The 27,670-nt window shown below is 44.6% G+C and overlaps 1 protein-coding gene across 1 annotated transcript in view; it reads left to right on the top strand.

Moving 5' to 3' along the window:
* LOC147028068 (zinc finger protein 385D-like) overlaps positions 1–27,670 on the top strand; it is a 465,436-nt gene that overhangs the window by 15,529 nt on the left and 422,237 nt on the right. Inside the window, exon 2 of the mRNA XM_085878078.1 lies at positions 9,341–9,449. Within this exon, the coding sequence (XP_085734204.1) occupies positions 9,443–9,449 (7 nt within the window). The 5' untranslated portion in view covers positions 9,341–9,442. The remainder of the gene's footprint in view (positions 1–9,340; positions 9,450–27,670) is intronic.

The following is a 27,670-nucleotide window of genomic DNA, read 5'->3' as shown; positions in this document are numbered from 1 at the left end:
CATGTGTTCGCGTGGGGAACCCCTCGAGACGTGGGGCTTGTGTTTTTTTTTATGCGCACGGTGACGCCATGGCTGCACGTGGGGTTGGAATCCGGCAGGAGGGGTATCTCTGCCGGATGGTACCGTCCAAGGAGGGACGAGGAACACGTGCAGCTGCATGACGTCACGGGCAGGTGCAAAGTGTGCGAGTTGCCGCGCAGGTGCTGCGCATGTAAAAAAAAAAAAAAAAGCAAGCCTCACTTTCAGGTGCACAGGATTCCTGGGCAAGGGGTGGAAGACCCCCTCCCTGGGCACAGGATGGAAACTAGTTAGGGGGAAGGGTTAGCTAAGCTAGACCGACTTCATGGGGCAGGGGTAAGTCCTCATGGAGTCCGTGGAATGGATTAGTTAGAGGGATGATAGCGAGATTTAGGTTGGGAAATTGATTAATGGGATTTATTTGGGGACAGTGACAGACTTGTGGATGTGTAGCGGGGACGTAGCTTAGCTACGTAGTGTTAAATGGAACGTGCTACTAGTTTAAGGGATGACGTGGGAGCACGAGTTAGTTAGGGGATGTAGTTAGAAGGATGGCAGAGTTCAGCGGTGTGTGTGTTGAAGAGTTGGTGAGTTGTGAGGCATGTGCTTGGTGAGTGAGTGAGGCCAGCGGGTCTGTGTGTGTGGAGTGAATGGGGAATGCATGGTGCGATGAGTGATTGGGGGGAGGAGTGACTCCCGCCCAAGGGACCCCGGGGTCAGTATAAAGTGAGTTAGGGGGTTAGTCAAATTGAAAAATGGAGGTCGTTTTGTTGTTGGTGGGAAAGTAGGCTCGAGACCCATTTGGAGGGGTGCAGGAGCCCTGTTGACGGGCTTGGGAGCGTGGCTGCGAAAGGTGAGTATCGCTGAGAGGGTACCCCGGGCACCAGGCTAGTCGGCCGCGGTAGGCCATGGGCCCATGGGGGGCCGGGATAGAGTAGTGGGCACGGGTGCGCCTGCTTGGTGCGGGGGCCCGGGCCGCGATGAGCCGCGTGGGCAGTGTTGTGGGCACGGGTGACCCTCGGAAAGGGGCCCGGGAGGCCGGCCTGCCACGTATGCGTTTCAGGGGAGGTGCCATGGCGGGCACTCCCCGGTGTTAGGGAGCTGGTAGGCTCGGAGGCAGTGTAGTGCCCGGGGTGCCATAGCGGGAGATTCGGCAGAGGGTCGTGCCTGCCAAAGGGAGCCACGTGTCCCAGCCAGGAGACCGTGTGAGGGCACGGAGAGAAAATTGGGGGGCGAGGCCCGAAATTGTGAGGACACCAACACAGGCGACGGGAATCTGGGTTGTTAGAACCAATAGTTTAAGCGAGAGGCGCTTGTTGAAAGCCCCGGGGTAGTTTAACAGTTAAATGGTTAGGGTAGATTAGGAGATGTACCCCTCCGCACCATCCATCCCCTCGCTGTCGTTGTGGGCCGCTGGACCCACTTTGGTTATAGATCGCCGAACTCTGGGGAGGCCATTCTGAGGCTTGAGTTGGGCCTCGACACAGGACGTTAGCTCTCCCTTATTCCCCTCCGGGAAGGGAACGTAGGGGTTGGGAGTAGGCTAGGTGACAGAATAGGTTAGCCGAACAAGGACAGTAAAGGGGGTTAGGGGACGATTTATAGTGGGGAAGTTAAAAAAAAAAAAAAATTAAGTTGGGGCTAAATTGGGGTTTGACAAATTAAGGGAGTGGGTATGTACAGTGACAGGCAAAGGCGATAGGTGGGAGGGAGACAGGTAGGTAGGTCCGAGCCCGCCCTCCAAGTGGCCAGCACCACCGCACTCCCTCCACCAACCTCCACTGAACGGCAAGAGCTGGCCAACTTCATCGGCTGGCCGTGTTTTGCTTCAAGGCGGAGGCCGGCCAACTTCATCGGCAGCTGTTGTTTTGCTGCAAGGCCTGTGCCATCGGCTGGCCGTGTTTGCTTCAAGGCCTGTGCCGGCCACTTCATCTGCTGGCTGTTTTTCTTCAAGGCCTGTGCCGGCCAGTTCATCTGCCGGCTGTGTTTGCCTGCAGCGGCCTTCTTCTGCGGGCTGTGTTTGCCTGCTACCTTTGCCATGCCATGCCCACTGCCCACGTTCACCAGCCCCGTTCAATTTTGCTTTGCCCCCCCCTGTTCATTTCCATGTGCGTCAGGATCCGCAAGGCAACAGTTTGCAAGCTGCGAGAACTGCCCTGTTGGCAGCTACAACACGGGCCTGCAGTGGCGGCCCGTGCACCGTGTTTGTGTCCATCCATCCATTCGTTGTGTTCATTGCGTGTGCCACTTGAGCTGGCACGGAGACTGCGTTTGTGCAGCCCATGCACCGTTGTGGTTCACTGCGTTCAGTTCAAAAAGGAAGGCCTTGGACTGCGTGTGAGCAGCCAGCCACGTTCCCTGTCACCTGCATTGTTTTGAGCCAGAGACTGCATGCGAGCAGCCTGGCTCCCTGCTAACTGTTTTCTTTTGCAGAGTTCAGTGATCCTGGGCCATGGTTTAGTGTAAAATTTGTAAGTTAAGGTTAAGATGTACTGTAAATATGAGTGCGCCCCCGGCATGTCTGTCCTAGCGCCGGCAATTTTATTTAAGTCGTCCGTGTGAGTGAGTTTGTTTAGGTAGTTACGCAGCCCTCAGGTTATTTATTTTGGGGACACGAATACCATGAATGTCGCACTCAGTGATCCGTAGGTAAAATGTACTAGGGGAAAACTACACATGATGGCACATGAAAATTTGACGACTCGGGACGAGTCTGTAAAAAGGGGAGGGGGTAGTGTTGTGGTTACCAAATTCGCAAACCACCATTCAGGTCCCTTAGGTGAGGTATCTCGGTAAGTATATGTGTAGTTAGGCCCAAACCCGTTGTCTAGTGGGAATACATGTCATTTATGCGTGCTGCGACTCTTCAGGATAGCCGTTTTTCTTTCTCTATCTTTATTTTGGACCAACCGCCATTGTTACCACCACCAACCACAACATCAACCACCCACCGCGGCGCCGCTTCACGTCACACCTCGCAACCGTCGCATCGCCACCGTTCTTGCGCCGCTTGTGGGTACCGGTGTTGGACTCGTGCAGGGCGCGCGCCGAACAGCGTGTACAAAACCACGGATTTTCCACTTCAAAAACGGATCAAAAACGACACACGCCCACTTTTGTTCCGTCCAATCGGTGAGCGAGGGGCGATTTGGCCCCGCCTCCAGGGCGTTGGAGGGCGGTCGCTATATGCAAATTTATGGATCAAAATGCATTCACGCCCACTTTTTCTCGGGCCAATGGGGAGCGAGGTGAAGGGTCGAAGGCAGGGGGTCAAAGATGAGAGAGCGAAGCCACGGGGCTTATATAAGCGACCGCGTTCGTCAGTCAAAAAAGAAAGAGTTAAGACTTCGCGGGCGGTGGAGTTGGGAAGAAGAAGCAAGAAGGAGTTGGTCGTCGTCGTGTGCGTTGGAGTCGGAACGGAGGGGACGGAGCTGTGGAGAGGCGGCGAGGGCAGACGAGGGGGTGCTCGCGTCGTGCAGGGAGCTGCACACCAGGGAGGCCGACGGCGCGACCTGGCCGAGGTGGAGACGCTCGTCGCGGGACTCGAGGCAGAGTGGAAATCCTCTATACCCCGAGCATCAGCAACCCCCTCCTGTTTCCCCCCGCGCTGAGATAGTGCGACCAAGGGGCCCCCTTCCCACCCCCTATCAGACACTCCCCGCGAGGCCCGCGGAGTTGAGGCACCATCGCCGCTCCGTGTCTCATCACCAGACGGGTAGGCCCGACCCGGTCTCGGCCTCAGGCCCGCCTCATCTTTGAGGGTTCTCTTTTCTTTTGTTTTTTTGGGTGTGTGTTGTCGGCGCCATCTGTGAAGTAAAATTGTATAAGTGTTGCCGTGTGCTCGCGTAATCGGTATTAGATCTGCATTGTCGCATTTGCTTTTTGTGTAAAATTGCATTGTGTTGCTTTTTGTCTTTTCCTTTTCTATGTGCTTTTGGTGGAATTGAATATATGTGCTTTCCGTTCATCGCGAATAAATGTGCTTTGTGTTGAACTGTTTCCCGCTTCGCTTCGTCATTTCTTTCATTGAATCCTCATCTTGCTTCACGTAAAGGGTTGGTAGTGGGCTGAATACGCCCGATAATTAATCGAACCGTCGAGGCCGACGATAACACCGCTCGGTTATCCCGATAGTACGGAACGGGTCGCTTAAGTGGCCCGTGTCCGAAGTCGACCTGCGGCGAGGTGCGATCGCCCGGTCTACCCTCCGTGTGGGTACTTAGGTAGGTCGAATTTGGCGAGCAACCCTATCCCACGCGGGGGCTGATTGGCTCGATCGCGGTGAGACCGAAAGGTCCACCCGTGACTGGTTCCCGGCGTTAGTCCGAGAGGGTCACGACTGGATTGTCCGTCCGGTGGGCGACGTGCCGCGATTCGAGTTACGTGGCCGTCAGCACGCCGGCGGGCGCGAATCCGTAACAATATATACAAGTGAACGTGCGCTACATGCACACGGGCTCCATCACTGCAGGTCGAGTCCCGATGGCACCCATGCATGCAGTGCACTTGAGCTTCACTCGTGATGTTGTATGATTTGGGATTTGAGTAGTTTCAGGGAGCTGTAGTTTTCAATTTCTGCGGAAGTCACTGGAATGATCCATCCAATGTGCACCATTCTTGTCACCGCAATGAAATCCGAGAGAGACAACAGGTCCCAGAAACTACATGATCAATCAATCAATGCAATTTATTTATTGTATGGTGCTTTTAAATTTAAATACATTTTCAAAGTGCTCTACGAAAAGTAAGGATAAAAATTAGTAAGAAATTTTAAATGACTATCAAGAGTAGAAGTTAAGAAAAATAACCAAGTGCCAAGATTTTCAGAGATTTAAGTACTGTGACTGATGAGATGGTGCCGATTTTAAAAGGGAGAGTTCCTTAGTCTCGGATCCTAACTGAAGAATGCTCAATCACCAAAAGCCTTCATCTTGGTGGGGGGGGGGGAAATCAGGAGAATCCCACTGCTGCACCATAACCTCCCTGCTGGGGTGCAGGGTGTAATATGGTCATAATGATATATATTTACATTTATATATACATATATTTATATATTATGCAGCAGCCATTTTGTGAATAACTCGAAAGGTGATTCACAGGATTTTGAAATATGCTATATAATGATGTGCTGGAAGCCAGTAAAAGTGGCTTGAGAATTGGAATAGTGAAATCAAATTTCTGAGCCTATACCACAAGCCTGGCTGTTGTATATTCTGTACAAGTTGCAATGGTCTGATAGAAGAAGACGGTGAGCCTGACAGCAGAAAATTATTATCGTCCAAACATGATGTTATGGGAACGTGTCCAAACATGTTCCTGTAATTTTTCTGCTTCAGGCAACATTTTGAAGATTTTAACTAGAGTTTATAGAACACCTTACCCAATCCTCGAGGATTAGGTCAAAGAAGAATTTTGTCTCTCAAGGGACACTGGATACCATTGACCAAAGTCGCAGGGCCAGGCTGAATGGCAGAGCTGAGCTGTTCCGGTAGCTGAGGCGTAAAACTGTACGTGCACTGAGGGTGGACAAGGAGGCCTATGTGCGAGGAATCTGTGAGGGGGTAGAGTATCACCTGGGGTAAAGGGATTGTCGTCCTGCTTACAGGGGAATTCACGCATTGCGTTCATCCAAGCTCATCCCACGGTGTACTGCAGTTAGAGCAGAGGGTGGGAGGCTGTTGATAGAGGAGTCCGAAGTGAAGGCCCGCTGGGCCGGTTACTTTGAGCAGTTGTACCAGGATGATCCACCAGCTGTCGAGTTGGACATCAGTGGTTTTACAATCCCTGTTGCTGACCCTCCAATAAACTATGGTCCATCTTCGCTTGTGGAAACACAGGCTGCGGTGAACCGGTTGAAATGGGGTAAAGCTCCAGGGATCTGCGGCATCCATGCTGAACTTCTCAAGGCTGGTGGAAATGCTGCACTTGTGTCGTTGCATACAGTTCTGTGCTCTGCTTGGAACACAGGCATCATCCCAACTGACTGGAAGAGGGTCCTTGTCCCTCTCTGGAAAGGGAAGGGTGATCGCCAAGACCATCAACTACCGAGGGGTGACGCTGCTCTCGGTGCCGGGTAAGGTCTTTGCTCAAATAATTCTTGATAGGGTTCGCCACAATCTGCTTGAGCACCAGCATCCAGAGCAGTCAGGCTTTACACCAAAGAGGTCAACGATTGACCGTATCCTTGCTATTCGGGTCGTCACCGAATGCAGACGAGGGTTTTGGCAGGGGCTGCTTGCAGTCTTTGTTGATCTCTGTAAAGCGTTTGATTCGGTGAATTGGGATGCCCACTGGAGGAGTCTTGGTCTTCGTGGGGTGCCACCAACACTGATCGATCTGATGTCTGAACTCTACTCTGGTACTGAGATTTCTGTGAGATGTGGTGGTACCATCTCTGACTTATTTCCAGTTGTTACTGGAGTTTGTCAGGGGTGTGTACTGGCCCACACACTTTTCAGCACTTGTATGGACTGGATTCAAGGGAGGATGTCGGAGAGATCAAGCTGCGGTGCATCATTTGGGAATGTCAAGATCTCTGACCTTGATTTCGCAGATGATGCAGTCATCTTTGCGGAGACTTTAGATATCCTTTTGGGGGCCCTCGAGGCGCTGAATGAGGAGTCGGAACTGCTGGGATTATGGGTCACCTGGGTCAAAACTAAGATCCAGGCTTTCAATGACATCTTGGATGCCGCTGTCCTGTCTGTGCCTGTTTGTGGTGAGCATGTTGAGGTCATGGAGAGATTCACTTACCTTGGCAGTGATATTCATGTCTCTGCCGGCAGTGAGTCAGAGGTCATTCGATGTCTGGGTCGGGCCTGGTGAGTCATGGATTCACTGGATCATTGGGTGTGGCGCTGCCGGTTCCTGTGCGGGAGGATGAAAGTCCGAGTCTTCAGGTCCTTGGTGCTTCCAGTCTTGCTCTATGGATGCGAGACTTGGACTCTGACCAAGGATCTGAGATGGAGTCTTAATTCCTTTGGTACCAGGTCTCTTCGGAGAATCCTTGGCTATCGTTGGTCAGACTTTGTGTCCAACGAGCGGTTGCTGAGAGAGACTCAAATGAGATTTGTTACCTGCATAGTCTGTGACCATCAGCTGCGGCTGTATGGACATGTGCCTTGTTTTCCTGATGCTGATCTTGCTCACCAGATTCTCTCAGCGAGGGGCTCTCGAGAATGGAGGAGGCCAATGGACCGACCATGTGCCTCGTGGTTGCAGCAGTTTTATCGGTATCTCAAGGAGTTGAGGATGGGCCAGGCATCTGCCTGGGGGGTGGCCAGACGGAGGCCCCTGGAGTACCGGCGGAAAGTGGATGCAGCGACGCGTTGCTCTGGCGCATGCTCCCATACCTGACCTGACCTTACCCAATGCTGTCATGACAAAAAGGACATGGGAAGGGTTTTTTAAACTCTTGTTTTGTATTTCCAAGAATGCTCTATATTTTCGACAAACCGCAATTTTGTCTGAATTTCAATATTCACCAACACTGAAAGCGTGATCGACAAATTTTATTGGTCGAGATGGTGTAAAATTTGTCCAAGTACTGGAAAACTAAAGGTTTATGGAAGTGACAACAACGAGATTTGTCTCCTCGAGTGTTCAAGTACATCATTCATTTGAAATAAAATATAAGTTTTAAAGACTGCAGAAATGTTTTTTCCCCCAGAAAGTTTACCACCATCAATGCACTGTCTTTTACACTGCCTTATTTAACACATTAAATTAGTTTTTCGTGCCTCTTGTTTATGTCCTTTATGACATCCTTAAAAACATTAAGTTTCCTGTTTAGAATGATTTTCAATTTCGTTTGTCTGCCAGACAGGCAGACAGACTAAGGCGATTACCTTACTCGTCTGTGCACATCCATGATCAGGCCGAGATTCTGGTTAATTTGCCAAATTCAGAGCCAAAGCACTGCTAAACTGCAGGTTTGTGTTCTAATTCATGTTCTACTGTGTTCAAAATGTAAAAGTAAAATGAAATTGAGTAGTTCCTTGATCATGGACCAACATTTACAGACATAGCGAACCTTTTGCTTAACCCTGCTTTTCGCTTCGCACACAGGATAACAATGTGTGGATTAAAGGAAAGAATTGGGTCCATTGTGACATTTAAGTTAAAAACTGAAATAGAGGTGATCAGGCAATGATCCCCCAATTTCATTATCTGTGGTTGAAGCTTTGCAAGAACTGGTGATTAGCCAAATTCAACATGTTGGTCTTGGCAACATTGAGTGTATGAAAGTTCATGCACATCCATTTTTGAGTTTCAGTGAAACAAAAATTCAGTGTTGGTGAAGACGTTGTCAGGTGTTACAAACAGGGATAGATATGGGTGTCACTGACATAACAAGGAAAAATGATCTCAATCATCTTAATCACCGAGCAGGTGCAGATAAAGAGAGAACAAAAGTAGACCAAGAACCAGATCCCTGAGGAACACCAACAGATAAATGAATGGGCTCACATTAATGATCAGCAAAATTTTAAATCAACGTAAATGAGTACATTCTGTAAGCTTTGATGTATACCATCATATAAGCAGATGCAGTAATACCAAAACAAGAACTAGAACGTCACACGGGAGAGTGCATACCTCCACAAGGCTGAACAGTTAATGTTTTGTATTCGCTGATAGGCCGGATCTGCATCCGGACCTGAACCAACATCAAATCGGCTTATTCATGTCACCAAACCAACTCATCCACATAGTTTTGTCATAACTCGTCCACAACGTTTTGAGATATTGTGCTCTACATCGTTTTTGGCCCCATCTCTCAATGGTGAAGAATCACTTTAAAAATTCTCGGATTCGGATCCGGATCTTCAGCAAAATCTCATCACTTCGTCGTCGTCACCCACCCAACCTGTCCACCAAATTTCGGCCGAAACTGTCCACAACTTTTTCAGATATCCTGCTCACAGACAGCCAAACAGACAGACAGGAGTGAAAGCAAGTGAAAGCAAGAAGGTGGATGGAGGTAATGAAGATCAAGTAGAGCATTTTGATCACTTGTGTCAAAAGCAGCCGGTAACTCCACACATATATTGTAGCTGATCCTTGGTCTGCATTGTTCAGTATGTCGTCTAACATTCAGTAAGGTAGTCTCAGTGTTTAACCAGACTGGATGGGTTCTAAAAGACAACGCTGGTGCAAGTATTGTAGCAATTCAATGTCAACAGCGTATTCAGTAATCTTAGAGATGAAAGGTAAAAGTGAACTGGCATGATGGGCTTACACGTATGCACTCACCTCTGAGCCGTGTAATCTGGATTTGAATCTCGACCCAGCTATACACTCTCATCCTGGTGTTTCGCAGGCAGGGTGATTCATCATTGTGTGTCGTTCCTCGGATGGACGTTAAACTGGGCGTCTCGACTGCCAGCATTCGTCAAACGTTGAAGATCCCACGGTGTCCGTCATGAAAGGTAAGCGAGCTCTCGCTGGCACCCTGAACAGATTACAAATTGTTTCTCTAACCCACAGAGAGAACTGCATTGCATAAGCAGCGCTGGATAAGCAACACAGCCGTGCCCCCAGAAAACAATGCTACTTGCAATCACTTGCCCCAAGCATAAGAATAATAATAATAATTAGAAAGGTAAAAGACAAATCGGCCTGTAATTTTGAAAGCCATTTTACTCAAAGGTTTCTTTAAGATAGGGATTGTTATGACTTGTTTAAATACGGTTGAAACTGCAGAAGATGCGAGGGAGCAATTTATCATTGCTGCAATAAGTGGAGGAGAGAACTGGAAGCAAAGAGACAACTAAGGATGATGGAACAGAATCCAGTAAAGGTGATTTCTCTTGCGTTACTACCAATGTAATTTATTGGACTGCATCTAAACTTCGAGGTGAGAAGTGATCCAAACAGAATGAAGTATTGAGTGAAAAGGAGAGAGGATCGTGACTTCCCTCGTTGGATCCCATACTAAGAGCATGTTTGGTAAGTGAACTACGAATAAGTGAGATCTTATCCTGGAGAGTGGCAGCAAATTACTTATCTTGTGAAAGAGATGAAGATGGTGGGAAAGCAGCTCGTACCCTGTTTCAAAGTGCATCAATGATATAGAATAACGTCTCGGTGCTTGAGTTAATTTCAATCAAGGTACTAGCCTTTGCTGCAGCACGAGATTTAATATAGTGAACCATCGATGTTTTAAAGTCACATACTTAGTCACTGTCTGAGTTTTGTTGTATTTTCCTTCCAATGTGTGGAAAACTATTTAAAGAACGTGCAGATCAGCATTAAACCAGGATGAGCACTTGCTCAATATGGAGAATCTCGTGGTAGGTAGAAAAGACTTGTCAGGACCGTTTTAAAGCATTTGATTAGACGTTGAAAACAGTTATTCAGGATCAGGGATGTGTGGGAATGGAATTGAATGTGACAATTTATGACTGAACTGAATATCCAGAGAGTTCATGGTATGGAATGTCACAGAGCTCTTCAGATGGAGACGTTTCTGTTAAGAAAGAGTAAAAGTAATAAATGATCTGTAGTCAGAAAAAGGGAGCATTTTTGATAAGTAATACCAGCCAGAAGTTAATTGATGTTACTTTGTGGCGTTATTGTACTCAAGATTAGGGAATGTCAGTGTGAGGGTTCATCCAAACCTTTAGAAACTCTACCTCGATTCATCCATGAATACATGCAGATTTTGTTGTCAGAAGAAGACTGATTTATGAGAAAACTGTAAAATATAACAAGCGGTGTTCGTATCTTCAATTTAATCTTGGATGGCTAGTCATAAAGAGCTTTATGGAAAAGCAGTGTTGAGGACCACAAAGTGTTATCTCACATACCATCTGCTCCATGCTTTCCATCGCAAACACAGCTTGAGTTTGCTTTGGCTCTGAGCAAGCTTGATGAACAAATCAAATTGAAGTTTGCAAAACACAAAAGTGTTGCATTTGATTTATCAACTTTTATTTAAATTCGATGTATAAACTTGTAACATAACACCAAGTGAATGGTGGATTTTTGAGTTATTTGCCATTTTCTCAAGGGATTGAGAGCGATCACGTGCACTCAGTCTGGTCATGCCACCAATTGCCGTGTACCTCGAAGGAATGCTTAAGTATGGGCAGCTGATAACAAACACGACACAAACAGCACTTTTGTTTATATTATAATCCAGACCTATGTTACCAATGTCATCTTGGAGATCATTATTTCCTGCGAAGCCAGGAATTTGCTCAAGGACACTCCAAACATCATGAACGCAGATCGGTTGCTAAAATGAGGAAGTTGAAGCATATCTTTATGAATGTAATTTTATGGATTAACATATATATGATGCGTCTGAATCAAAAAAATGTTTTCATCGAATTATATGACCTAATCGAATTAATACTGAATACAAGCCGGTAGGCGACATGGGTGGTCGCTATATAATTGCATACGAGTCATACAGTTTTTGACAGATCAGGCTGAAATTTTTTGACAAGGGTTGATTATAGTGCGCATAAAAGCGCGGAAGCCGATTTTTGATTTTCGAATTTTTTTTTTTAATACGATTTTTCAAAAATTTCAAAGTCCCGTTGGTAGGCAACGGTGGCGTCCATAGCAACGGTGCTCAAAAGCATACAACTAGATCCAGGTATAAACCTACCAGTCAAGTTTCATCAAAATCGGTTGACTCCTCTGGCCTCCAGAGCTGTCCATTACATACATACAGACAGACGGAGTACCTGAGAACAATGGTAGTCTAGCGACCACCCAAAAATTAAGATTGCCGTTGTATCGGTGTCCACAATTGTTTCATCGAGGCTCGTAGAAAGAGGAATGAGGTAGTGAGGTGTGCAGTCAGCTTTGATTTTGGGAGTTTAACGAAGAGACAGTTACTGGAAGAACACGTATTGAGTTTCTGGGGAAAGTTAGAACGCTGAGAGAATAGAGGGAGCTCGACTATAGAGAGGAGAGATGGTAAAACAAAGACACCAGAGACCGACTTGTCTGTCATTGAGAGAAACAAGCCTTGTGCTTCTGCCTTCTTGTAACTCGATTGTGGAAGACAATTTACTACCAGTGGCGAGGGTCATCAAGAAAGGGGAGACAGGAAAACTTACCTTTTCTGGGAAGCTTTGTTTGATGAAAGATCTTAAATACAGCAAAAGGAATCTGATATTGTTCATGTATTCCAACCTATTTGTTGTGTTTAATGGCAAGGAAAAGTGTGAACACCGATTAGACATTCCAATAGATATTAAACTGAGACACATATTCTACATTTGGTATTCCAGTGAATGTTTTCCTTCGGCATTGGTGTTGTGTTCTTTCCAACTGTTGTTGTTGTTACCTCAACCACCGAAGGTAGGTGGAGGTAACGTTTTCACCCCTGTCTTTCTGTCTGTGAGCAGGATATCTCAAAAACTATGGACAGAATTAGACGAAATTTTGGGGATAGGTTGGGTGTGTGACCACGACTAATTGATTCGATTTTTGTGAAGATCCAAATCTGTATCAGACTACTAGAATTTTAAAAGTGATTTTTCACCATTGAGAGATCAGACCAAAAACTATATATAGCACAATATCTCAAAAAAGTTGTGGACAGATTATGACAAAACTTAGTGGATGATTCGGGAAGGTGACAAGAACAAGCTGATTAGATTTTGGTTCAGGTCCAGATCCAGACTTGGCCTATCAGTGGGATACAAAACGTAAACTGTTCAGCCTGGCGGAGGTACGTGCTCTACAGAGTGCTGTTCTACGTGTTGAATTGCTGGATGTTGTGGATTGTTGTGAAGATACATGATGATGAAGTTACAATAAGCCCAGGTGAAGTTTGCGTCTCTGTCAGGGTATTGTCTCTCAGAGCTGGATGAGGAGCAGGTTGTCATTTGCCTTCAGACTGCAAATACTGCACGAATCGTGAGAGCCATGAGATGCACACTTGTAGCTTGGAGCATGATGAGGATCTCTTCAGCAGCTCATCTAAGGCGGAGGCAGTAACCACGGTCATCACATAATCATCATCTTGGGATTTTATGTGTTCCACGTCATCTCCTGCTGCCTTGTTCACTTTCTGTTCAGGTCAGAGGTCTGCCGATACAAGCATTCCAGCATGAACTAATATTCTCAATGTATGATTTTGTTCATTCTGGAATATAACGGCATTCTTTGGGAAGGTTGTTGTCATGTTAATGTTCATACTCCTGTTGGTGTGGTGCAGGTCAACAAGCACCTGTACATTGTTTTATTCAAGTGTTCATACCCATAGAATGAGCAAATGAATGCTCAAGGGAAAGCACAAAACGGAGGTTTGCAATGCTCCGAAGCAAAACGCTGCGTTACATCGCAGACAGAAAAAGAAAATGCCACCAAAGGCAGGAGATGTTTGTGTTGGTGATGTCGTTGTTGACGTTGATGATGGTGTTGTTGATGTTGCTTGGCCTTAACACCATCCATGCACAAACCTTCCTTCCTTTTACTTTTTTTTTTGCATCACAAACCTTCACGGGAATGTCCTGAATCCACCGCTGTTCCACTTATTGAAATCCATTAATCGTTCTCAAGTTATAATATGACAAGCAAACAGATGCAGAGGGGAAGCTGTTCACAATGTTGATTCACAGACACAACTCCTTTTGTATAATACTGTAAAGATTTGCACATTCCCACTGCATCAAAAGAGGCCATTCACAACATAACTCCTCAAATGTACATTCAGCATGCCTACAATAACGATATACAGCTACATTAACAAAGTAACACTACAACACTGTTGCATCACCAATTTACCAGTAGATTAGCAAAACATACTCTCTACCATTAAAAACACAATCGAACATAGAGAATTGATAATATAATTGTTTAAGGCTTGTTCTAGCATGAATTCCAAATTCGTTTTGACACGAGGGATGTGCAGAACACCTGACTGCAAGTTCCCACAAAACGTAATTACCTCCGCCACTGAAGGTGGACGACGGAGGTTATGTTTTCACCCCGTCTGTCTGCTTGTTTATCTGTTGTTGTTGTTGTTTTTTTCATTGAGCAGAATATCTCAACAGGTTGTGGACGGATTCGGACAAAGTTTGGTGAATAGCTTGGGTATGTGACACGGACAAAATGATTATATTTTGTTGAAGATCCGAGAATTTTTAAAGTGATTTTTCACTATTGAGGGATAGTGCCAAAAACGACATATAGCAGGATTTTTGAAAAAGTTATGCATGGATTAGGGGACAAAACTTGGTGGATGAGTTGGTTAGACAACAAGAACAAGCCGATTTAAATTTTAGTTCAGGTCTGAATCATCCAGCCTATTTCTAATCCAGATCCAAGAGAGAGGAGAGGGGGGGGGGTGGGATCACAATAACCTGGAAAAGGGGAGTGCTTGGGAATGGGGTCATTTGGGGTACAAGAGATCACGTGTCTTGAAGTCCTGGAAAGAAGAATGATGTCTGCTTCTTTTCACAGTGTCTTGGGCTGACAGTTAGCTTGTACTCAGTGCATGGAGTTTGTAGATGAGGAGTACTTTAGCAGACATTTAGGTACAGTACTTTATTTATTTTTGGTTGGAGGGATTTTGGATGGTGATGCCTTTTCATCAGGTGACATTTTCATGGCCATTCCAAGTTGTGCTCGTGGCATTAAGAGTCAACGACAAAGTGCAGATTGACATCATATATATAAACGAGTCAAATTTCCACCAGGCGTAGTGGCGTGCGCCTGTAATCCGGCTACTCAGAGGCTTGGGTTGGAGGATCGCTTGAGGACGGGAGCTCTGCGCTGGGCCGTGCTATGAGAGGGTGTAGGGCAGCCTGGAATCATGGAAAAACCCAATCCTTATCCCTGTGTCGTAAGAGGCGACCAGGGTTGCGTCATGAAGGGCATCCGGCGTAAAACCTGTGCCAAATCAGTATGCGGATCATAATGGATGATCCGCTGTGGCGACCCCTAAAGGGAGCAGCCGAAATTCGAACAACAACACAAACGAGTCAAATTTCCCTTTCCCCCAATGTAATTAATGAAACATCAGGGTTGTGTTGAACATCCGACAGTGACATGGCAATTATCATGGCATCACTCGGTTTCACATGAGCTTATCAGGACAAATTCATAGACAGTGGTTAAATCAAGAGATTATTGACACGGATAGTTACAGAATCCTCATCTTAGCCAAACTCATGCTTGTGATTTTTCTGATTTCCTAATGGTGCAGTGCGTGTCATTTTGTACTTCTCAGTACCTCTTGTTCACCATGAGCCACATAAACGTTGGAATCATTTGCCTCTAAACATTCTGCCATTCACCTTGCGTTTGTGACTGATGAAGTGCCAGCTCGAGTCTCGCTTTTCAATCAGTCCGACTCAGAAAAGGAAGCGATAAAAGAACGATTCTTATTGCTTGCCAGTTTAACTGTTCACAGTTCCAGCCCAGCTCTGAAGCCACCATTGTGAATAAAGATGTACAAATTACTTTGGATTGAGACCCTTGAATGAATTTGAGACGTTTTCCTACGGCTAGGCCTTTGGCCCAAAGTCGTTGACATGTGTTAGTACATCTTGCATTTTGTATTCCTTTTACTGAATGAAGATAAGAATATATGTATATACGTACAGTATATATTGCCCTCTAACAGAAGGCTCAAAGACGTACTCCTTCCAGGAATTCTATGATCGGGGTCAGAGATTTCCTTCCCATCCTTATAACCTTGTATAGAGGATGGATATAAATAACCATCATCATCATCATCATCATCATCATCATCATCATCAAGTGCCTGAAGAACGATTCAATTAAAGAAACTCCAGATGTGATTAATTCAGTTCTTCGTTTGGGGTCTTTTGGTGGCACATGGTGAAAAAATCTGATTTCCTATCTACTGGTATACTTATAAATAAATATAATCAGTCAATGAAATGGTAAATTAATGTGATGACGTCATTGTCCAGATGCTTTTCCCACTCCCGTATACCGAAGGCAGAGAAGCGAATGAATGCATGTCGTGCTCATAACTTGCTGGGCACACACAACAAAGTCAATCTCCAGTCAGCTCAGATCGGGCTGATAAAAAAGCACAAAACAAGCCCTTCATCACGACACCAAAATGTGACCCTCCAGTACAAAACCAGTCGGAAGTCGCAAAAATTCAATATTCAGTTATTGGGTTCATTTGAAAGCCCATAAAATAAGCTTCACAACGGTGTATCATACATAGTGGCATTTTTGCGACTTCCGACTGGTTTTGTACTGGAGGGTCACAAATGTGAAGTAGAATGAAGAATTAGTCTTGCTCGTGAAGACCAATGTCGACCTGCGTTGACGGACAGGTAGAACAGCAGCTCCAGCCCACCCTTGATGCTATGTTTGTCAAAAAGATGTACAATTTACTTTGGATTGGGTTCCTTGAATGAATTTTTCAACAAAAAGAAAACCCTGGAGCACAAATACGATATTTGTACTGGAATCTGTTCTCGGCGTCAGCAAATGTACAACGGATAATTCCTTCATAATCATCTGATGTATGGTCTTGCCCTTGAGTCTGACCAATGCTGATGTGTGGCCTTCTATCTGACCAATGAAGGTCATTCCTGAAACAGAAATTTGTTCCTGGTACTGTCATGAAGCTAACTCCACGCAGCACCACAGTTCATATCAACACATGGTGAGCAAGAAGCCATTAGAAGCTTCATCATTTGAATGAGAGGAATGGTGTACTCATGGTGTTGTATGTTTGATACGGTTGAAGACATGGTACTTATTTACACCATTTTAGTTCGTCTATGACGAAGTCAGGAAAGGCTATTAAAGCCATAACTATTGTGGTGTCCTGTAATGACATTGGTGATTTAAATCCTCGTGATCTTGGACATGAGACACTCGTAAAGGGGATGGAGAAAGGGGCTGAGGAGAGAGTAGGGCGATTGTTGAGTAAAGCCTGTTTATTGTACTCCTGTGGTCCAGATCTGATTTCTTACACACACATCAAAATTGGCAATGTGGATGGCGGCTTCCGTTCCCTTACCTGTTCCATTTCTACCCTGCGTGGGGGAATCTGCGATTCCATTCTCGACATGGAAGAAAATGTTGGAGAAATACATACTTGTTATCGACGCCATTGTTGAGGTCTGGCCTGAGAGACGAAAGCGTGCTGTTCTGTGACACTGTTTGGGGACAGAGGGACAACGGCTTTTCTACACTTTACCGGACACGGGTCGGACTTTTGATTCTGCTGTTGCTGTTTTAGAAAAGCATTTTGTACTGAAAATCAATGTAGTTGCTGAATATTAAAAAAAATTCCGCCAGAGAGCACAGATGCCTGATTAGATCGTCAGTCAATACGTTGTGGCCTTGTCTGAACTTTCTGCCACTTGCGAGTTTGGATAGATGGAGGAGGAGATGCTACATGATCAACTGGTGGAACGTGTTTCAAATACCACGATTCATGAAAGAATGCTGTTCGAGGCAAACCTTACTTTAATATAATAAGTCAATACGGCCCGTCAAACCGAAACAGAAGTGCTGAATGCAAACTTACGATCCGATTCAGCCGGATTCAAACGATCAACGCCAAATGTGCAATTACTTCACCATCAACCCGGATTGCATTCATGAAAAAAAACCGACCATACCTGTTGGGACACTTCTCAAAAATCTGCCGCTCTGCTCAGAAAGAGGTACGTGAGGTTGTCGTCCCTGAACTGACTGCTTTACCTGAACGATACTGTCCCAATAAAAGACACAATTCTCTGTAAGGTACAAATTATGTCACCTGCTGGGCATACCTGCATTGTTGAGCTCATCTTTGATACTGGCTGCTGAGTCTCTAGTCTACCAAAACAGCTGTACCAGAGACATTTTGCTGACTGCCCTTTGACTGAGTCTCATGTCAAACTAGTTATGTTCTTGAAAGATGACTTACCTATACTGGGATGCCTACCTTTCACCGTTTTTTGTGATGGTGTTCTGGCTCCAGCCACATTCGACATATTTAAGTTGAGTTCACCCCTCCTGGGAATGGATTTGATCAAAGCGTTGCGATGCCACATTGTAGGTGATTCTTGCATGTCCTGTCAAATGAGCGACAAAAAAATCATTCCTGCTCCGTTTCAGCCAGTATAACTTTCAGAGGGACCCTGGCACCAAGTGGAGATATCCATTGCTGATCCATTCAAATGTGACACTTGGGATTGCCGCTACGCCATCACCTTGTTGACTGTTACAGTAAGTGGCCTGAGGTGGCATTCACTTCAAGTGTCACCACAGAGGTCATCACTGCTTTTCTCTTGGCAGCTTTCAGGCGAGAAGGGAATCCCCACGAGGTTGTTACCAACAATAGGCCACAACTCAGTCCACCGCCTTCTCTTAGTTCATGGAAGAGAGAGAGATAGATAGCTATACAGAAAACTCGTTCCAGCATTTACTATCCTCAATCTAACGGTGCTGTGGAAAGATTTAACAGGGTATTGAAGGAAGCATACAAATGCTGAACGAGAACGAAAACCTTGGAAACCTGCAGTAACTGAATTTCTCCAGAATTATCCGGCAACACCACAGGTCACGACCAGTGTATCGCCTTTAAAGTTGCTTCAAAAAAGGAAGATGTGCACCAAGCTGAACGTCTTTCCGGTCAGCGGTGATTCGGTCATCAGTGATTCCCAACTGCACCTGAACGTGAAGGACACAGTCATCAAAAGACAGAGAAAAAGCAAAACGTTCACCGACCAAAGAAGGGAGTGAAGAATCCAACATTTAAACCAGGGATCATGGATTGTGTGAGTAAAGAAACCCATGCATGTGAGTGCAGGAACTTCGAAATACACTGACCCGAGGTTGATTCAGGATATAATTGGACCGAGTACATTTATACTTGGTATTGGAAAAAAATGGAACACCTCACACCTGGAATTCTATCTGGAGTCTGCACGAATTCCGCACAATGAGGGAAATTAAAGGAATGAAACATTTGCAAGTCCAGCACGAAGCAGAAGAGTTAGAAGACCTTAAGCAATAGAATGGAACATTGACAGTTATGGTACTTGGCATAAGTTGAGACCAAGCTAAATAAATATTCAATGTTCATGTGCTGGTGTTGGTGAAGAATTACAATTTCTTTTCTTACATTTAATATCGACTTGAGTGATTGTAGGAAATGTTCTCCAATGTAATGATAATTAATCGATTCCATTCATTGATTGGGTTAATGTGTGAAGGTACTGAGTCGTGGGATCATTACCTTGCTTGCATTTTGTTCCACTGGTTGCTTTCCTTATCATTTCAAAGTGTAATTCTGCAGTACCTAAATGTCTTCAGGTAAAGGGGAAATGTGTTCTGTTATTACATTGACGATGTAAATGCTCATGCGATCTTGGACATGGGAGGGTGCTCGTGAAGGGGTCGTAGAAAGGACCTGGAGAGAGAGACAGAGACAGAGACATAGTGATTGAGTGAAGGATGTTAATTGTATGACTTTGGTCCAATGTGATTTCTTCCAAATACAACAACGATATCCTTCAGTCAGTCAGTCCGTCAGTCCTTCCTTTCCTCCTTCCGGTAGTGGTTCCGTGAACATTTTTCGTTTTTTCCCTACTCCTCCGAGGCGGCTCAACGGGTCGTTTTGAAACTCGGCATGATGATGATTCATAACGTCGATGCACAAAAACTAATGGAGCCCTTTTTTCCAATTTCCATCTCGGTGGTGAGATAATTAGGAAATTAACTCAAAAAGTAGTCTATGTTAGTATGTCCATCACATATCTCGAGATTTTCCATCATTGATGCTTCCTCTTTATTTAATTTTAACCTCTCTTTCTTCTTCATTTAACCTTTTAATTTAATTTGATCGTAATTACTACTTAATTTAATCTCTTAATTTAATTTTAACTTTAATTTAATAGATTGTCCCTTAAGGGTAAATACAGCACAGTACAATACTTCTATCAAGCGTCCAGCCATGTGACTATTTGTCTTATTTACGTAGTATTGGAATATACCTTTCGACCCTTTCAACTGCTGAGACCCCTTAGACCTTCTAAGACCCTGAGGACCCTTAGGACGCAGAAGACACAAAAGACCCAGGGCATACAAAAGACCCGACAGACCCAAAAGACACAACAGGACTATCACAGACTTGTGTAAATTCTGCGTAATGTAAAATGTGACTTCAGGTCCTTAACCCCCCCTCCCCCACACCCACGCACAATCCCATGTCCTTAACCCCCCTCCGACCACACCCAAACTCTGTGCTCCTCTCCCCCTTTCATCAAATCCTCAAATCCCCTCCCAACCCAATGTCTTCAACTCCCCCCCCCCCCGCTCAAAAGCCTCAAAACCATCGATCCCAACTCTGTCCCCTCTCTGCCCTCCCTCCCCCGAGCCAACTGTGTTATCCCCTCCACCTTTCTTCTTCAAGTCCTCAACTGTCCCAAACCCCAAGTACTCAATCCCCCTTCCAAACCCAAGTTCACCCCCCTCCTTCCCAACATCTCAATCTCCCTCTTCCAACTCCATGGACTCTCACCCCCTACTCTGTCCTCCCCTCCTCATTTCTTCCTGTTCTTAACAACGTTACACAAATATACACAGGGAACTTTGGTGAATGAGAAAACCATTCGGCCTATCATGGCTGCGTTGTTCCTGCTCCCATTTGTTAAGAGCAATCTTAAAAGTAAATATAGATGGAATGTTAAATTCACAATTACTTCCCCCTTTCTTCCCTTATCCATAAAAAAATCACCGACCGGTGTTTGTGTGTTTGGTTGTTTGTCGCGCTACTCCTACAGTTGTGAGCCGATTATATCCAGAGATGCTACATTGGATCAGCATCGAATGTATATGGATGTTTTTATCTTTTCCGGTGGTCTTGAGGGGAGGAGGAGGAGGGGATGCAAATTCTCTATGTAAATGTGTATCGTGTAATGCCACATCCAGGTAGGGGAGGGTATTACAAGTTCCCGCCATTTACAGTGCTCTATTTCTGTCACCACTTTTTCCAGTATAGTGAGGTCTCTTATATTATAAGCAGTAGGTATGTTTTTCTTCATGCACGTAACCCGGGTTATTTATTTTTCCTATACAGAGCTGTCACTTGCCTATACACCACCCAAATAAAGGTATGCATCAGAAGAACGTGTGGCATGCTTGGAACAAGACTGCCTGTAGGGTGGGCACTCTGCTAATCTTTTCAATTCACTCTTGAACTCATTCACTTGTCCCATTGCTTTACTCATTGTAATCTTCCCGTTATGTTTAATCATCCTTGTAAATCAATCTTTAATTTGATTTCTTCTTAACCCTTGAGATTTCCCCACAGAGAACCCAGTTGTGGCCGCAAAATCCTTCACACTTCGCAGTTATCACGCTGGTTAATTATTTTTGGTACACTCAATAAAGTTACACTTTGGGCCCATTCCTTAATCTTTTTTTCACTCAATATAATTCTCCAAACAGTAGAAAAAGTGAAGTTTAATGCTTTGGCAATTTCACATTTTCTTGTGTAAATATGTGGAAGAGATTACAGCCTTGCTTGCTTAAAACAAATACGGAAATACGCTCCGTTACCATAATGTTTAATTGATTAAAATTTTCAGATTTCACTCCAGATTTCGACACTCAATTAGTCTACATGCTGCGATCCTTAAATCCTCATACAGATTTTGATTATATACTTTAATTAGTCTGTGAAAGTATATCATGGTTCCAAGGCAAGGCATTTTTGAGCAGGCCGAAACAAAAATGGTGGCCTTAGACCCCTGGGAGGGAGAGTAGGCTGACCAAGGGTAAGCCTGTTTTTGTTTTTTTCATGTTCAGCACCCTGTAATCTATCTATAATTCCAGCAATCTGTGTGTGTGTGTGTGTGTGTGTGTGTGTGTGTGTGTGTGTGTGTGTGTGTGTGTGTGTGTGTGTGTGTGTGTGTGTGTGTGTGTGTGTGTGTGTGTGTGTGTCTGTGACCACTGTTTCTCGACAACCACTGGTCCGATCTAATTAAAACTTGCCAGGTATATTGCTGGGGCAAGTCGGGTCAATTTATGACAAACAACCACCAAACCCACAACAAATTGCAACAAAAGGTTTTTCAGTGGTTTTCATTCCTACTGAATATACTGATGTGGATGTGCCTTTTCAAGGTTTGATATTAATCGGACAAGTGCTTCCCAAGTTATGGCCATTTATTTACCAACCAATGACAAGACACGTTGCTGCGTAGGCGTAACCGTTGGGGAAGAGATTCTCGGCTGCGTTCCCCATTACGGGTTACAACATACGGACTTCCGGATAGTGTATTCTAATAATTTCTCGATTTCTTATGCGCATTTATAGATAAACGCAATGCCCCAATCCAGTCGGCGTTTACGAGAGCGAAGGAACGTCCGGTGTGGTTGTTTGGAAAAAAAATTCTCTTCTCTTCTCTTTGTGTTTTTCCTTGCGATGACATTGCGAAAAGGCAAAATATGTTGGCGCTACTTGAATAATTGGCCATTAAAACTAAATTGCGAATAATCGTAACTGCAATATGCGAACTTCCGGACAGTGAGGACTTAACTTCCGGACTTCCGGATAGTGACGACTTCCTGTATTGTTTCTCGATTTTTTTTTTTCTCGATTTATCGACTTACTGTATTCTTTCTTTCTCGATTTCTGTACTTTCTTGATTTCTTTCTCGATTTTCTTAAACACAATGCCCCAATTCAGTCATCGTTTACGACAGCGAAGGAACGGCCTGTGTGTTTGTTTGAAAGTTTTTTTTTTTGGTTTGCACGTACGGTCACACACGTACGGTCACGCACGTATGGTCACACACGTACGGGCATGCGAGAGCGAAGAACAGCCTATGTGGTTGTTTCTGGCAAGCGATTTGACATTTTTTTTTTGCACGAACGGCCACGCACGTACGGGCACGTACTAGTTCTATTAAAAAGGGGTGTTTTAATCCACCCAAACACCCAGTTTTTATCCCCTGCCGTGTGACGGAAGGGGGATATTGTTGTCACCCGGGTCGTCCGTCCGGCTGTCCGGCTGGCTGGGCGTCAACATTTTAGCTGTGAGTGCGATAACTCATAAACTGTTTGCCATATCGATTTTAAATTTGGGTCACACATATACCAGCTGAAAAGGAAGAAGCCTATTGATTTTGGACGTGGCCGGATCCAAGATGGCCGACTGGGGCGGCCATCTTGAAAAAAATGTTTTTTGTAATAAATGGAAAACCGCTTATCTGATTTCAATTATTTTTGGTTATGATGTTCCTCACCCCTGGGGAACTTTTTGCAACATGGGTTCAGCCCGCTCGGACATTCAATATGGCCGCCAGGCAGCCATGTTGAAAAAAAAACGACGTCGCCATATCGATTTGAAATTTGGGTCACACATGTACCACCTGAAAAGGAAGAACCCTATTGATTTTGGGCGTGGCCAGATCCAAGATGGCCGACTGGGGCAGCCATCTTGAAAAAAATGTTTCAATGGCGGGGGATTCCCCATCTCTGATGGGTATATTCATTTATGCACTCCATTGGAGTTCCCTTAGTATGCATGCAAAGTTTAGGGCCAGTAGGTTTCATGGTTTTGGTGTTATCGAACACACACACACACACACACACACACACACACACACACACACACACACACACACACACACACACACACACGTGTACACTGGCATTGATTTATTTATTTTGATAGAGAGTAGGATTTCCGTTAGTCTGATTTTCATTTATGAGCAATGAGCAGAGTAATTTTCATTTATGAGGTTAACCATCTTGAAATTGGCACTCTCGTTTAAATCCTGAAAATAATGTTTAAGAGACCATTTGAATCATACATTTCATCCGAGTAACTAGTCGGGTCAATTTATGACAAACAACCACCAAACCCACAACAAATTGCAACAAAAGGTTTTTCAGTGGTTTTCATTCCTACTGAATATACTGATCAAGAGAAAAAAAGTCTACCAAAATCTGACATCCGGAAATGGGTTATAACAGTCATTTTCAAGATGGCCGCCACCGGGCTTTTAAATACCTAAAACAGCTATAACTTATTCAATAATTGTGATAAAAACATAATTGTTGGTTCTGGTCCATGGTTTTAATGGATCAGCAATCCACTGGTGTCAATAAAATTTAGATCTGATCAGTATTTAACCTGAAATCCAAGATGGCGGCAAGAAATGAATGGCGTAAAATCAATAATTTCTCTCTATATAATCAAACCTCTGTTAGTCAATTACCCAACATTTATCAAATTCTAACAAAAAGGATTTTCAGTCTTCTCTTACCAGCTTATCTCTACATACAAGAAATGAGTGAACTGGAGAGCAAACACCCAGATGTGTATGAGAAGTTTCAAAATGGCTTCCATGTGATCGGCGAACAAACCAGTTTTGGGCAGGCCTCAGCTGTGATCTTGTCATCGAACAAACACTCATGAGATCACTAAAGAGCACCAGTGGCTTGACTCATGGCAGTAAGATGACAGAGGAACACCCAGCATTGTGGACAATGTCAGCCCCCATAACATCTGAGGTCAACGTCGCCATGCAGGACTTCAATGATCTCACATACGCAACAAGCGAACAGCATAAAGAAGCAACTGGTGCCAGAATTGAAAGACATGCATTCGACCTCTCGAAGAGAAGCACAAAGCTGAATGCATTTTCACCTTTCTCCTCTGATCCTACATTGAGAAATATCATAAATGATATCGTGGCAAGCGAAGACATCAACATGCATGAATATGAAGCTGTTGGGAACAAAATCATTGAGAGAATGATTGGACAACCTGTGTTTTCCTTCTCCATCAAGAGGACAGAGAAAGCAAAGACCCTGGGAAATTATAATGCTCTCCAGATTGCTCCTCACAGAACCATCGACTCCAGTGTGCTATTCTAGCGATTCCTGGTGGTATCCCAGATAGGTGATTTGTCACTTGAGGACGTGATGAGTTTTGAGCTCAGTCCATACCCTCCATCCCTCTTTGAGGACAAGAAGATCTCGAGGAAGGCCGACAAACCTCAACTCGCTCAAGCCGTCAATGACCACTGTACCAAGGCACTGGCATGTGAAGGATTACCTGACACCACACCTTCAGCACACCTTAAGACTGAAAGTTATGTTCTTGATGGTGGATCCTTGCTGCACAAGCTCAAGTGGAAGAAGGGAGATGCATATGGCAAAATAGCCAGAGCATATGCGGACTTCACAACAAAACACTATGGGACAGCAATTGTTGTCTTTGATGACTATGGTACAGGCCCTTCGATAAAGGATAACACTCAGCAGAGACGGGGACAAGCCAACAGCTATCCGACCGTGAACTTCACCGGAGAAACTGAATTTGACGGAAAAAGAGATGAATTCCTATGTGTCAGCAGTAACAAGTAACAGCTGATCACCTTAATAGGTGATCACACACACGTACACTGACATGTTTAATTGCTTAAATTTTTCAGATTTCATTCCAGATTTGTCCAGATCTGTCCAGATTTGTCCATCAGCAGATACAGAGAAGATCACCTATTAAGATGATCAGCTGAAGAAAGTGGGCTGCACAGTTATTCAGGCAGAAGGTGACGCTGATGTGGACATTACCAAGACAGCCGTAAACAGCACTTCTGCATTCCACCACACTAATCGGAGAGGACAGATTTGTTGATGCTTTTGCTCCATTACTGTATACCAGATGGAAAACCACTATATTTCAGATCAGACAACCAGTCAAGAAGCAATCTGAAAGTATATGACCTCAATCGGATGAAGCATCTTCTTGGGAATAAGTTGTGCACTCAACTATTATTCCTGCACGCCTTCACAGGATGTGATTCAACATCTTGTGTGTATGGCATTGAGAAAAAAAAATCAGTCTTTCAGAAACTCGTGGAAGATGATCAAGGCCTCCAGTTGTGTGCAGATACATTCACTTCGAGAGGCGTCAGCCACGCTGAAATAAAGAAACTTGGCAGCCAAGCGATGGCCGTTATATTAGGTGGGGAGAGCACAAGTTCTCTGGCAGCCATGCGTTACAAGATATTCACAAAGAAGGTCGCTGCTGCTAAAGGCCCAGTCACACCTTGACGTTTTAGCCAGCTTATGCCGATTTTTGAAAATTTGTCTAAAATGCTGGCACACGTCGACTATGTCATGGGTAAGTTTTGGAAACATTGAGAGCACGCTGAAAAACACTGCCATACGTCGTAGTTCGCTGGCTTTCATCGTTGTACTTTGCGGTTGTCCTCAAATTTTAGCATGCTTGAAATTTTACGACGTATGCCAGCATATGACTCACAAGTTCCGCTACGCTGGCCATAAGTTGTAGGCACATTATGCGATCATTGACACACGTCGACACACGTTAATTTTAAGTTAATCATAAGTCGAAACACGTCGAGGTAATGTTTAGCGTATCCGAAACTTAAGGCCTGGTCACACCTTGACGTTTTAGCCAGCGATGGCAACATATTAAAATGTATGTAAAACGCTGGCTTACGTTGAACTTTTGATGGTTTTTTTTAAAGATTCGGACGTATTCATAGCAACTTGGTCTTATGTATAACGCATTGGTAATGGACACAGAACGTTTCGTTGTGTTATAGATAACTTATACCAACGAATGCTGAACCTGTTGTCGGCCTACACAACCGATGCCCAACGATAGTCTAACTTAGGCATAGCACGTTGTACGCATCGCCGACGATGTCGTGACGTAGCCTATTAAAAGGCTGACGCACAACGATTCGAATCATAACTGCCCTAGAAATGGAAGTGTCAACATCGCGGTCACACCTTGGCGATCTTGCCAGCGTATGCCGACCAAAGAAAAATGTGTCTAAAACGTTGGGGCACGTCAAATACGGTACGAGTAAGTTTGGTATACGTGAGTAGAACGCTAAAGTACGCTATCATACGTCGTAGTAAGTAGAGTACGTCAAGAAATTTTAAACATGTTCAAAATTTTACGACGAACTCGGCGTATGACACACGTTCCGCATGTGATGGGGATAAGGCTTACACACATCCACAAAGGCTACTTATAAGCTACTCATAAGTCGAAACACGTCGTGGTAATGTCTTTTTTACGCGAAACTTATTTCTAACTAATGTTTGACGTGCTTTGAACCAATTCTGTACGTAGTCCCAACACACATCGATGTATGTAGACGTATTCCAATGACGTCTTCCGGTCGACAAAAAAAAAAATTAACGTGTTTCTAGCTTACAACTGCCATATAAAGACGTGTTCCCAACGGTTTTGGGAATTGGTATATAAAAATGCTGCTCATAAGAGGGGAACCCAACAGTGTTTTCGAGTCCTTTTTGAGTCGATGTCCATGTCAGCAGTATCAGTATCAGTATTAGTATTAGTAGTAATTTGTTCATGTTGGCAGTTGTAGGTGAGTGTGAGGGGGAGGGTGTGGGTTATGATGGATCGTCCTTGCGTCCGCGTGTCCATCTTTGCAGGAGACATCTTTGCACCATTGTTCGAAGTTCTTTGCGGCTAATTTTTTTATGGGGCTTTTTCAACAATGAGCTATAGCTTGTTTTTACGATTTAGGTCTATTCATAACGGGTTGGACAAATGCACAATGAACTAATAATGTGCATAGAGCGCTTTGATTACTGAAAGATACGATATACCAACGAATAATTATCGTGAAGCCGGCATTCACAAACTATGCCCAACGATAGCCTAACTTATCCA

Source organism: Eptatretus burgeri, chromosome 4 (assembly GCF_056783735.1).
Source record: "Eptatretus burgeri isolate ZD-2024b chromosome 4, Ebu_testis_v1, whole genome shotgun sequence".
In the NCBI taxonomy this organism is placed as follows: Eukaryota; Metazoa; Chordata; class Myxini; order Myxiniformes; family Myxinidae; genus Eptatretus; species Eptatretus burgeri.
Note: the sequence above shows the minus strand (reverse complement) of the source record. Positions and strands in the feature narration are given on the sequence as shown.